The sequence below is a fragment of the Furipterus horrens genome, unplaced genomic scaffold, assembly GCF_987537825.1.
Source record: "Furipterus horrens unplaced genomic scaffold, mFurHor1.1.pri manual_scaffold_5, whole genome shotgun sequence".
Taxonomy (NCBI): domain Eukaryota; kingdom Metazoa; phylum Chordata; class Mammalia; order Chiroptera; family Furipteridae; genus Furipterus; species Furipterus horrens.
The window spans coordinates 47,347,307-47,361,371 of record NW_028327175.1 but is presented as its reverse complement, the minus strand read 5'-3'; the positions used below and the strand labels follow the sequence as shown (position 1 = coordinate 47,361,371).

Below are 14,065 nucleotides of genomic sequence, written 5' to 3'. Positions count from 1 at the left end.
ATATATACTATACATTTGCACATACATATATGCATACACACATAATTTAGTATGTATTATATATAAATATCATATAGCATTATATATTCTTAAAAATTTTTTATTTGTTGATTTTAAAGAAGGAGAGGAAGGGGGTGAGGGAGAGGGAGAAAGAGAGAGGGAGAAAGGGTGAGAAACATTGATTTGTTGTTCCACTTATTTATGCATTCATTGGTTGATTCTTGTATGTGCCCTGCCAGAGATCGAACCTGCAACCTGGGGATGACACTCTACCAACTGAACTACCCAGCCAGGGCCTAGTATTACATATTGTTAATGAAATTAAATATATTTTTCCAAATATTAGTTGATGATTTGTAGGAAATGGGAGTGTCCTTTCAATAAACACTGTTTTGGGAACAGGACTGTTAGTTGCCTACATACTCATAGGAGCAAAGATAATGAACAGATTATAGTTTTGTAATAGAATAACTCAGTAGGAATTAGGTTTATAGCTGAGGCATTTGAAGGTAGGGAACTCTCCTTGTTTTTCTTGTATGGTATTTTAATACCAAAACCCATCTATTCCAGTAGCTACTTTTAATTTCTAACATATTTTTAGCTATATATGACAATCTTGGTCATCTTTACCTTCTATGGTTAGGGTGGAAATAAAGAAGAGCAACATAGTATTCAGAAAAGCAAAGGTTCCAAGTCATGGGAGAAACTACTAATTACAGTACTACGTCAGTGAGGTATGTTACTCTAGAACTGGTTGGCAAACTTTTTCTGTAAAGGTCCAGATAGCAATTACTTAGGCTTTACAGTTCATATGGTCTCTGTTGTAAGTACTCAGCTAAGCTCATTTAGTGCAACAACAATAATAAATTAAAACAGGGTGTGACTCTGTTTCAGTAAAATTTTATTTACAGGAAAGTGACTGCAGGCTGGATTTGGCATGCAGGCCATTGTTTGCAAATTTCTGCTTTAGAACAACATTTTTCTTTTTTCTTCAATTTTCTTTAACTAGAACAGTTACGAGGCAGGGCCTAAAAGACCCAGAATTTATAAAAAGTTGTCTATTCTTACATGTTTAAACTTCCGTCACCTTCCAAGTACTCCCCATTTGATGCAATACACCTATTGAGACATTTTTCCCACTGCTCAAAACAGTTTTTGAACATGTCTATTCTGATGTCTTTTAGTGCTTTTGCAATTTTTTTGCACCACATCAGCAAAACGTTTTCCTTTAAGGACTTTTTTCATCCGGGGAAACAAACAGGAAAAAAGTCACTTGGGGTTATATCTGGTGAATAGGGAGGGAGAGGCACAGAGGTCATGACATTTTTGGTCAAAAACTGCTAAACACTTGCTTGGTGTGGGCAGGTGAATTCGTAAAATCACCCATCATGCAAAGGTTAAAAGTGTTGAAAGAGTCTTCAAAAAAAAAATTCACTGAAGCTGGACACAGCCCCTAACAACAACGCCAGCTGGTGCACTGACACTAGTGGGTTCTTAGAGGGGGAAGCCTGTACTACAAGTGGCCCACCCTCCAGAAGATAATTTTGGTTTTGGGGGGGTCCTCCCTCATACTTAAGAAAAAAATCATTTGCAACAGAAAGATACAATGATACTCTACCGTTTACTAGGTTTATAACTTCAGGGAAGTTATTATAACACCTCTCTGAGTTTGTTTTCTTATCTGTCAAATGGAAACAAAAATCTGTACCTCAAGGGATGTTGAAAGGATCCAGCAATTGAACACATAAAGCAACCAGAAAAAAAAAACTCAGTAAAATGGTAGAATTCAATAAAGTCATTCCCCTTCATAAACCAGTAAGGCTTACATGAATATATTTTGAAATCTCCTTTTTGTCTTTAGCTACTTACCAACATACTAGATGAGCCTACAGCCATGGGTTTATCCTTCAGTTCTGGATTGTCCCTCATTTCTACAGCTGCATAGAAAGCATCCATGTCAATGTGCACTATGGTATTGTTCAGATCCCGGCTCTGTTCTAATTCCATTGCACATCTGTCAACCTTAATTTTTAAAAAGTTAATACACTTCTGACAATATAATATTGTAACACTACTAATCATAACATTAATTTTTTACTAGGTATCTGTTTATCTGTCTGTCCATCAATCCATCCATCATCCATCCATCTGCCCACCCATCCATCCACCCATGTATGTACACTTGCTTGTTTATTAAGACTAATAATTGCTTTAATTTTCACAAATATAGGCAGTCTATTCTCAAATATCATTCCATACCAATTCTCATATTTCTCAATACCCACAAGTATAAGAGGTACTTAATATTTATTGAATGAATGAATTATTCCAACTGCTTATATCAAATGATTCTACTGCTTTATAAAGTTGGAGAACAATATACTGTAACTAAAAGCTTCAGTTTAGGTAAAATAAACAACTGCTTCCATCTGACTCATAATACTCATGCCATAAAAAAGCAACAAAGGAAATGAATAACAAAAGATCATCCCAAAGCATATATAAACATTGCCTCCATAGCATTGCTTTTCTAAGGCTAAAATCTGATAACTGTTAGTCTATACAAATCAAATTGAAAATTTAAAGTGTAATTTATTCTTTCATAAAATTTCAATATACATGTCTAATATAATAGTAAAGAGTCTTACATTTTTTGTTTCTTTAGAGAGAAAGAGTTGGATCGATAAGAAAGAAATGAAAAGGGGTAGAGATAAGCAGAGTAGAGCAGTAAGTTGTGAACATCAGGGGGACACACCCATTCCCAAGTGTTCCTTTTCACTAGCCTCTACTAAAGGCTTAAAAAGCTAAACATGCACTTCCTCAGTTTCCCTCTAGCTGGCAGTGGTTGGGTGACCTTTTAAATCTACAAAACACATGAAGTCAATTAAATCCATAAAATTATGAGAAAAGATTAGAAAGTTATCAAGGGCAATAGAATATGTAAAGAACACAGAAGAGGGGCTGGCACATGGTACAAGTTCAATAAATGCAATCTGTTACTATCAATCCTTTTATTACTAAAAGGATTAGTGGCTAGCTATACAGCAGTCCCTCTCTATATCGCGGTTCACCTATGGGGCCTCACTGTATCGCGGGATTTGTAAAAATATATTTAATTATTTATCATGGATTTTTTTGCTATATCGCGGGATTTTGCGGTACTGTATACACATGTTATTAAAGTTACGTAGGTTTAAAAGTGTATAATATGTTTAAGAATATAAGTAGTGTTTATAAAAGTGTAGAAAAGGTTAATAAGGGAGTGGGAAAGTTTAATAAGGGACTGGGAACGGCTTATAAGTGTGTGGGAAGGGTTTATAAAGCCTTAAAATATATATAAATACTAAAATAAATGTAAGGTTCCTACTTCGTGGATTTTAACCTGTCACGGGGGGCGGGGAGGGGGATGTCTAGAACGTAATGCCCGCGATTAAGTGAGGGAATACTGTATAACAAAACAATTTTAAAAATAGGGGAAAACAGCCAGAAATATGTAAGTAGGGTGATTGGAATAAAAGCAATTTCCATCATGTGGAAAGCCCCATAGCAGGTTTCCTCAAAAGTGGAGAGTTACAGCGGTATAATCTAGATTCTCCCCTCATTGAACTTTAAACTTGCTTCTAGCATTGCTTCTTAGCATTGCAGTGACACTGGCTGCCCACTAGCCGCAGGTTAAGTCTCTTTTAGAAATAATCCCACTGAAACACATTTGTCTCTAGCAGCCACAGGAAGACTCTGTAGACGTCTGCTCCTATGTAGGCTGCAGCTCACTGAGCATCCGGGCTGCTCTGTGCCTTCTTCAGGCTGTTTCTCTGTCTAGAATGCCCTTCCTAGTTCTGTCACGAAGCCTTCAAATATCAGTTCTCATGTCTCTGGAACTTAACTGAATCTCTGTCCCCTACACCACAGAATTTAATGTTCCTTTATTTGTTTTTCTATTCTAACAATGACACTTATTGTATAAGAGACTAAATTGTGAGTTGAGTACCCAAAAAGAGACCTTATCTCAGATAAGGAGGAGAAAGAACTTATCTGCCTTTAAATTTTTTTGTCATAAGAGAGAAAGGGAGAGGAGAAAAGGAACAAATATATATATATTTCTGGTTAAAAAAGAGAAAATAGTATTCATTGTATTCATAGAAAATTTTTGGAGAAGGCTGAGCTCATGCAGTAAGACACCACACCTAATAAATAACCCTTTCAACATTAATCCAATTTATCATCTAGATTTAAAACAACCCTTCTTCCAATTCAATTTTAAACTAGAGAATAGCAACCTAACATTTAAAAATATATATAAGCAAATCATGGATACTAATAAAAACAAGGGTTTGAAAACTACTTTATATTAATCCAGGAAATATACCGAAGATATAAGTCGATTGAGAATAAGAGCATATCTGAAATATCTTAACCAAGAATCATCAGAAAGGAAAAAGATAATAAATACAAAGCCCACTAAATGGGAAACATTCTCCTTAGACTCATATATTAAAGCTATGGCAGTTTCTTCAGCAATCTATTGACTTTTCTGTGCTTCCAGCGTGTACCATTGCCAGAATGGAACCTCCCCACTGATGACTCATACATTCCATTTTCCTTTACTATCTCTCATTAGTCATCCTTCCCTGAATTCTTCTCTTTCACTTCTAGCAAATGCCCACCACTGCTATTGAAATCCTCATTCATGTTTTCCTTTCTTCCACTTTTTCCTTCCAAATGATTCCAATCCTTACTTTCCTTTATTTGTAAAGTGAGACTAAACCAACAACAAAAGGTTGAAGTAATTAAGATACCCATATAGTGAAGTTATCCAGGGGTAATGGAAAGGGCTTAATGATAATACCTATAATTCTGAAAGTAGAAGTGACATTCACTGAGTATATTATATGACATGTGTATACTATAAGTGCTTCTTATGTTAATGCAGTTCATGGCCAAAATAATTCTAAGATAATGATTATTATTCACATTTCATAGAAAAGGAAACTAAAATTCAGCAAAATTAAGTAATTTGCCCTAAGTCATACAGCTGGTAAATTTTAGAACTAGACTTGGAAATCAGTTTATTCCAAAGTCTGTGCTCTTTCCATTATTTTATGCTTCCCTAAAAGAGATTTATAAAAGTTTTTATCACTGAAATAAGCTGAACCAAACTCTGATGGTATATTTTATAGCCATATTATATCTTCCTTTTTAAATATTTTCTTTTTCTATTACATCTAGAAGACTTTTCAAGAAAGTTTTTTATTTTCTTAATTAGTAGTACCCTAAAGATTGTTGAATAAATCTGAGTTCATAAAATCAATTCTTAAAATGGTCAAAATGCACTGATTTGCTGTGTAGTTGCCATTTACTATAATATGGATATTTGTCTATTCAATTTATGAACCCATGTTATCATAAGATGTTTTGGCAGCTACAAAAACATGCCTATAAGAAATCTAATGAGGATGGAATGGGGTGGGGAATACTTAGAGAGATTCTGAATAAATATCATGGGAGTTCATGCCTACAGAGATTACTTACATCAGCTTGACTGGCAATGGTTCATACTATCTTATCACACATAATAAAGTCTACTATTTGGAAATTTTATGACTCTAAAATAGAAACACATTTCCTATGAAAACTTCTCTGTTCCCTCAGAACTTCGAGACTCCTTAGGGCTTCCTCAATCCCTTCCCATTTATACAAGTTTTTTTACAGGAAGCTCAACAAACAATTTAACAATCAACATAAAACACATTTCCTGCCATTTCCCTTGCAAAAGATGACAGAGAGCCTCCCATGAAACAGTCAACTAAAATAGTAACAAAATCTGAAGTTCTATTACACAATGTAAAGGTATTTTCTATTCCTCAATATTAATGAACTCTAAAAATAATGACTAGCAAAATGTCGTTATATTACACCACTCATATGTATATCCATAAAAATTAATTAAAGATATTTGTACACTATAGATCAATAAAACTTACCAAAAAGAGGTCTAGAAAGTAAATTTCCTAAGGAGTAATGTCAATTTAAAAACACAATTGTCATGAACAGAATAGAATATTTTTAAAACCTTGATGAAATGATGCTTAAATTTATTTAAAAGGATGCATGAGAAAAACAAAATAATTTTTTTAAATAGTGAAGGAAGGTATTAAACTATATTATTATCATTTACTAATTAAAATTCATGGTACTGATACAGGAAAAGATCGAACTGATTAGAAGAGAGAGTCCAGAAATAAATCTAACTATAATGAGAGATTAGTATATGAACATGCCTGTTTGGTTCAGTGGAGAAAGGACTCATGATTCAATAAATGATGTTGGGATGAGAGAATCATTATTTAGAAATAGTACCAGGAGGGAAAATATAATACTCACTATTTAAGAAAAAAATTTCACACCTTATATCAAAACAAATTCCAAAGAGACTAAAGATATGATTGTAACAAAATCTGTAAAAATACTAAAAAATCATATAGGCTTGTTTGTGAGGAATAACCTCTATGAATAATATCAAAGCCAAGAAAATTTTTACTGTTGGATGTTCACATAAATATTGAAAACTGTATAGGAAAAAAAATCTCTGCAGAATTCAGAGACAACAAATGAAAAAAATATTTACAACAAATGGCCGAAAAAAAGCATTTAATAGATAAGACCTATAAATCAAAGAGAAAAAAAAGATACAAACTCCTCTAGAAATGTAGACAAGAGTATATTGCTTTGGGATGCTAGTTGAACCCCCAAATCCATTCTCTCTTCCTTCTATAGTAATAAATTTTTAGCTGGGCATGTGGCCACCCAGCTATATTTTACAGCTTCTCTTGCAGTTAGGTGTGACATAAAATTTAAATTCTTGCCAAAAGAATGTGAGCTGAAGTAATGTGTGCAACTTCTTTTTCACTGTGCAATAGCAAATAATTCGCTTTTAATTTTTCCCTTGTTCTTTCTTCACTAGAAGCCGGAATATAGATTGGGGCTAACCCAGTTTTGTCAGTCCCGGTAAGGACTTTGGAATGATGGAACAACACAATGTGGAACTTGGGTCTCAAAATTACTATGGTGATCAGAACTACCCAACATATTATGTGAGAGAGAAATAAATTCTTATCTTATTTGGACTGTTATATCCTTGGGTCTCTTGTGCCAGTTACTTAGCCTACATCATAACAAACAGAATAAAAGAGGAAATTCCCATTTAAAGGAAATATTAATGGTTAACAAATGTGTAAAAACACAATCATCTTTTGTGACAGCATGGATGGACCTGGAGATTATTATGCTGAGTGAAATAAGCCAGTCAGAGAAAGACAAATACCATATGATCTCACTTAAATGTGGAATCTAATGAAAATAAACTAATGAAGAAAACAGACAGAGGCATGGCTACATGGAAGAGACTGTCAGCTGTCAGAGGGGAGGTGGGGGGTGGAGGGCTAGACGAAAGAAGGTGAAGAGAGTAAGCAAAGAAATATATGTGTCTGTGTGTGGGTGTGGGGGTGTGTGATAAGAGACACAGATAATAGTGTGGTGATTTCCAGAGGTAAAGGGGGGAGTCTGGTAGGTGAAAAATGGGAAAGGGGGGATAAATGAGGACAGAAAGAGACTTTGCTTTGGGCAATGGGGGCACAATTCAGTGTGCAGATGATGTTTTGTTGAGCTGTACACCACCCCAATAAATTCAATTAAAAAATCTTTCTTTTTTATAATTAAAGGAGAGCAAATTAAAACAACCATGGAATAAGATTTTAGATACTGTATCAGCAGAAACTAAAATAATGATAAAATTGATAAAATCCAGCTTTAAACATGTGAAGAAACTAGCACTCTCATGAAATTGTAAGATGATTCAGTCTGCGGTGAAAATAACAGGATAAAAGCACAGACATATAAATAAGAATCACTGTCACAGGTTGTATATAAAACAAAAAACTGGAATCAAGGTGGGCTAAGTGGTATGCTACAAAGCACTAAAATGATGATTTGACAGACAAGTCAGCTATTGTCATGGTAGCAGACCACTTAACACAGAAGATAAAAATTAGCTTGTGCTCTGGGAAAGCATATATTTTTTTAAAATGACACATTATAGTTTGGTAAAGAAAACATAAAATTTATGATCTCAGCTCTATCACAAGAAGAATTTTTTTGTAAAACAGATTAATATTATCGTCATCGTCATCGTCATCGGCAGCCGTCCGTCTCGAGAGACGATGGTGTAGCTTCTTAAGAGTCTATCTGCACCGCCGAGAATGGCTGTGCAGTCCGACTCGGGAGTGACATCGTATCTGTCTCCTCCCGTATTCAATCGACATCTTGCGATGACGCTGAAGCTACAGAGCCTGGGCAGGGTGATATGGAGGGTCTGCTGTTGCCCATGCAGCAGACCCCCCCTCTCTTTGCAGCTGAAGGGTCCAAGGGAAAGACGGAGTCAATACAGCTTGGCTTCAGGTGCGCCGCAGGAGTTGCCGGTGTTGACTACAACGTCAAACCGCCTTAGGGACTCCGGCTCCGGATTTTCTGTCGGGGTTTACTCCCTTAGCCTTTCCCCTGAAGAGGTATGCCGCAAGGCAGCGGAGGTTTTTTGGAGTCAGAGTTTTCCTTCTCTGAGATTAATATTATAATTTTATCATTATGTTATAAAGTGCTTTGTTAAATTGAATCTGATTTGATAAACTTATTGTTTAAACTATCTTTAAAATTCTTCTGTTTTATCTTAAAAATTCATGCATATCAGGCATTCTACCCTTTAGGTGAACTTTTGTTTTACTATAACACAATTATGTTTTAAATTACCTTTTAATTTAATTAGTTAACATGTTGCTTCAAATCTTTTCTTCAAAATCAGCATTGCAGAAAACATGTCACATTAATCCTGTAACCCTTCTAGCTGCTAAGTATGTATATAATAAAAAGAACGTAAGCGCTGGCCTTGTCAACTGATTGTCATATGAAGTTAGGCACGTTAACCTAATTAAGGTTCCTTTTACTCTATTATAATGAAGGTGACAATGTCTACATGTGGGGTCGTTGTGTAAAGTAGAGCAATTTTAACAAAATATACATTTTTGTTTTACAGTATAAAAAACACTTAATTTACATTTTACCTGTTTTCACTTATAACATGACCACACTGTATTTAAACTTCAATTACTATTCTACCAGCTTCCACTTTATTTAGCAAGTAAATTAATACCTGTAATTGTGCTTTCCTGAGCTGCAGGCTGGTAATTTGAGCTTTCTGTTGCATCATAGTTTCAATTCGTTGGTTGACTTGCTTTTCTTTCTTAAGCTCATTTTCATAAAATCTGGAGCCCTATGTAGGAAAACAAAACAAAACACAAGAAAAATGTCTGAAGGAAAGCAGCATTGTGGTATAACCTGAAGGCTAAGAGTACACACTGCAAAATCGGAATGACTGATTCTTAGCTCCACTATTTCTAGTTAAGCAACTCTAAAATTAATCTTTCTATGTCTCAAGTTTCCTTATCTGTAAAATAAATTCAATTACCTAAATGATAGAATTGTTGTGAGTCAGTACTAATCACAGTGTAAACTGAGATGAGTACAGATCTGCACTCGGGAAATAACAATGTGTCCTGGTCAGGAGCCTCATGGCCCATCCAGGCCTTAGTCAGATGGCTCATCAATCATTTCCTTCTCTTTTATTTTGAAAGTATTTTTAAAAGTTCAATGTTAGTCATTAAAGAAAATAACTTATAGAAAATTGCCAGTCATCTCATCACTGAACATAATATCTATCCTCTCATCAGGCTGACAGACACTTGGATTACTTTAACTTTTTGGTTATTATGCAAAATGCTGCAATGAATATCTGTGTACACGTTTTTGTATAGACATGTTTTCATTTCCCTTGGATATGCACCTAGGAGTGAAATCTCTGTATCACATGCTAATTCCATGCTAAACCTTTTGAGGAACTGCCAGATTATTTTCCAAAGTAGCTGAATCATTTTACAATCTCATCAGCAATGTGTGAGAGTTCCAATTCCAAGTCCTCCACATCCTTGTCAACATTTGTTATTGTCTGTCTTAATTATTATAGTCATTCTAGACTATAATAGTCATTCTAGAATATAATAGTGTGAATGGTATCTTATTGTGATTTTAATTTGCATTTCCCCAATGACTAATGATGTTGAACATCGTTTCATGTGCTTATGAGAGATGTCTGCATCTTTTGCCCATTTTTAAAATGGAGTATTTGTCTTATTAATGAGCTGTAAGAATTCTTCATATAATCTAGATGTAAGCCCTTTAACATATGCAAATATTTTACCCTGGTATGTTGCTTATCTTTTTATTTTTTAACAGTGTCTTGTGAAGTGCAAACTTGTTAATATTTGAAGAGGTCCAATTTGTCCACTTTTTCTTTTATTGATTCTGCTTTTGGTATTGTATCTAAGAAATGTTTGCCTAACCAAAGGTCTCAGATTTTCTCAGATTTTCTCTTTTCTTCTAAAAGGTTTATTGCTTTAGTTCTAACATTTAAGTCTATCTTGAGTTAAGTTTTTTTGTTTGTTTTTTTTAGAATAATGCAAGGTAAGGGTCTAAACTCATCCTTTTTTGCATGTGGCTATCCAGTTGCCCCAGCATCATTTTCTGAACAGACTATCCTTTTGTCTTGGTACTTTTGCCAAAAATCAATAAATGATAAAGATTTATTTCTGGATTAAATTCTGCTCCATTGTTCTATATGTCTAGCCTTATGGAAGTACCACATTGATAACTGTAGCTTTATAAAAAGTTCTGAAATAGGAAAGTCAAACACCTCCATGTTTGTTCCTTTTCAAAATCATTTTGGCTATTTTAGGTGTTTTGTATTTCCATATAAAGTTTAGGATCTGCTTGTCAATTTCTGCAGAAAAAAAAAAGCCCCTGAAATTTTGATGGGGGATAATAATGAATGTATAGATCAGTTTGGGGCGAACTGCCTTAACAATATTATTCTCCTCATACTTCACCATTTTTTAAATCTTTGATTTCCCTCAGCATTTTTTTTTTTTTTTGTACTTTTCAGGGTACGTGTTGAAATTCGTTAGAGTTTCCTATATATAAGATCATGTCATCTGCAAAGAGATAGCTTTAATTCTTCTCTCACAATCTAGATGCCTTTTATTTCTTTTAATTGCCTGACCACACTGGCTAGAACTTTCAAGGCTGTTGAGTAGAAGAGGTAAGACTGGACATCCTTGCCTTGTTCCTGGTTTTAGGGGGAAAGTGTTTAGTCTCCCACTACAAAGTATGATGACAACTATAGGTTTTTATAGATATCCTTTATTACACTGTGGAAATTGCCTTCTATTTCAAGAGCTTTTAGCATGAATTAGTTCAGGATTTTTCAGATATGATTTTTCTGCATCTATTGAGATGACAAGGTGTTTTTTGTCCTTTATTCTATTAATATGGAGTATTACATTAATTGGTTTTTGGATGCTAAACCAAACTTGCATTCCTAGGATAAATCCCACTTGGTCAAGGTACATAATCACTTTTTATATGTTGTTGGATTCAGTCTGTAACAATTTTGTTGAGGACTTTTAACATTTACAATAACCTATAATCGTTTGCTTCTCTGGTTTTGGTATCAAACAAATACTGGCTTCATAGGATGAGTTGCTAAGTGTTCCACCTGTCTTTATTTTCTGGAAGAGCTTGTGGATTAATAGTATTATTTCTTCTTTAAATGTCAGGTAAAATTCACCAGTGAAGCCATCTCGATCTGGTCTTTTTTCCTTTTCACTTTTTGGGGCAGATGGTGGGGGTGGAGGGTGAGTAGATTTTTAATTACTAAACTAATTAATTTATTATAGCTCTAATTAGATTTTCTATATCTTCTTGAGTCCGTTTTGAAATTTCTTAAATTTCTATGAATTTGTCCAATTTATTGGGATTTATTTTAAATGTCTCCAAAATTTAGTAGGGAAGAGAGAGGTAAGTGGGATAGAGAAAACAGCATTTGTAAAAATGTTGGTGCTGGGTGATATTTACCAAGGGATTCAGTTTACTACTTTTTCTAATTTAGTGTATGTTCAAAATTTCCTGAGAAAAGTTTGTAAAAAGTCAACTACATTACTATAGAGCAGCAATAACTAGAAATTTCAATTTAAAAAGATATTTATGGTAAACTCTCTCCCACACACATACACCACAGGAATACATACTATGGTATTTTATATGATTGTAATATATATCAATCACATGATATATATCATTATATGATGTGTATATTTTTTTCTATAATGATTATGTATATATAAGATCATATAGAAGAGCAAAGATCAAGAATACCCAAGATACTCTTAAGAAAAAAACAACAAAGAGCAATAGAACAACTTGTTCTAACAAATATCAAGACTTACTGTAAATATAAAGTATTTTAATTAAAATCATGTTGTGTAGGTACTAGAACAGACAAGTAATCCCGTGGATAAGGAGAAAGCACTTGAGATGAGTAGGAAAAGCACGGATTATTTTATTTAATAGGTGGGACCAGAACGTAGAGAAGAGAGACAGAAGATCTGATAGAGACATGTAGTATAGCTGCAATATTCTCTCTCTTAACCTGAAAACCAGGCTTCTAGGTTTTATTCTCTTCTTCTTCTTTAAAAAAAAAAAATTCATGACGAAAATTTCAAAGAAGTCTCCAACAGAAAAATAAAGAGATTAGTACTATAAACACACATATAAAATTATCACTGACACTTAACAATTGTTAACACTTTGCCATAGTGCCTTCATTGGTCTTTTTAAAGTGAACTGTTTTAAAGTGAATTATAGATACAATGATATTTAGCTATTCCATAGAGTATTTTTAGTATGCATTTTTTAAAATAAGGCTATTTCCCCATGTAATCATAACATATTTATAACTAATAAAATTAAGAATAATTCATCAATATATTGTAGTACCTTCTCCATATTCAGATGCACTGTTTAAGACAGGATCCAATCAGGGTTCATATTATATTTGCTAATTTCATCTTGTAATCCTTATACTTTTAAAATTGTGTCTACATTTTATATACTTAAATTATTTTTCCCTCAACTTTTTATTTTGGAATTTATAAATTTTTAAAAGTTGAAAAAAATAGTAAAATGAACACTTACATGTCCTCTTTTTGATACAGCAAGTGTTAACATCCTGCTACATTGGTTGTTTTGCTAAATCTTAAGTCTTTTCGCCCCATTTTTGACTAAACCATTTGAAGTAAGCTGCTGTGAATATCAGTATGCACTTCCTAAGAATGAGGAAATTCTCTTACATTTTATACCTTTCTGCATGTATATTTCATAATATATGAATGACACCAAAAAAGTGGTAGGAAAACTATTAAAGGATCCTTGCATGATATTGGAGAAAGCCATATGTAGTTGACAAATTCAAGTACATAAAAAGAAGCAAACAAAAAACTTCTGCCCTGGAGAAACTACCATAAGCAAAAATAAATAAATAGACAATAATCCAATGGAAAACTATACAAAGGCTAAAAAGAGGCAGTTCATAAGAAAAGAAATACAAATAGCTTTTAAACATATGAAAAGATGCACAATATTACTTTTCAAAAAAGAAATACAAATTAATGCTATGTTACCATTGATTGGCAAGTCCGAAAGTTCTGTAACACACAGTGTTGGCATGTTTGTGGCATGGTAATACATACTCTAATATATTAACAGTGGGAATGTAAATTGATACAACCACAATGAAGGGCAGCTGGGCAATTCATAAAAATTGCACGTGCATATATCTATTATTGCTATCTGCATTTGGTGGAACAATTCCACTTCTGGGAATGTCTCCTACAGCTTTACTTGCACATATGTGAAGCTACAAAATACAAAGTTATTCTTTGTAATATTGTTTGTAAAAACAAAAGACTAGAAATGACATATGTCCATCAATCAAGATTCTGACTGGTTCAAAAAACTATATCCATGCATGTAGCATAAAAAAATAATAAAGATCTTCAATTAGTTGTACAGAAAGGTCTCCAAGTTATATTAACTCAAACAAAAATAAAAAACACCACAATTATAG

The 14,065-nt window shown here is 33.7% G+C and overlaps 1 protein-coding gene across 1 annotated transcript in view; it reads right to left on the bottom strand.

Moving 5' to 3' along the window:
* The window catches only part of POLK (DNA polymerase kappa), a 46,505-nt gene that overhangs the window by 32,002 nt on the left and 438 nt on the right, over positions 1–14,065 (bottom strand). The window contains exons 2-3 of the mRNA XM_090278962.1: positions 9,200–9,319; positions 1,870–2,022 (exon numbers count right to left, since the gene is read on the bottom strand). Of these exons, the coding sequence (XP_090135088.1) occupies positions 1,870–2,022; positions 9,200–9,319 (273 nt within the window). The remainder of the gene's footprint in view (positions 1–1,869; positions 2,023–9,199; positions 9,320–14,065) is intronic.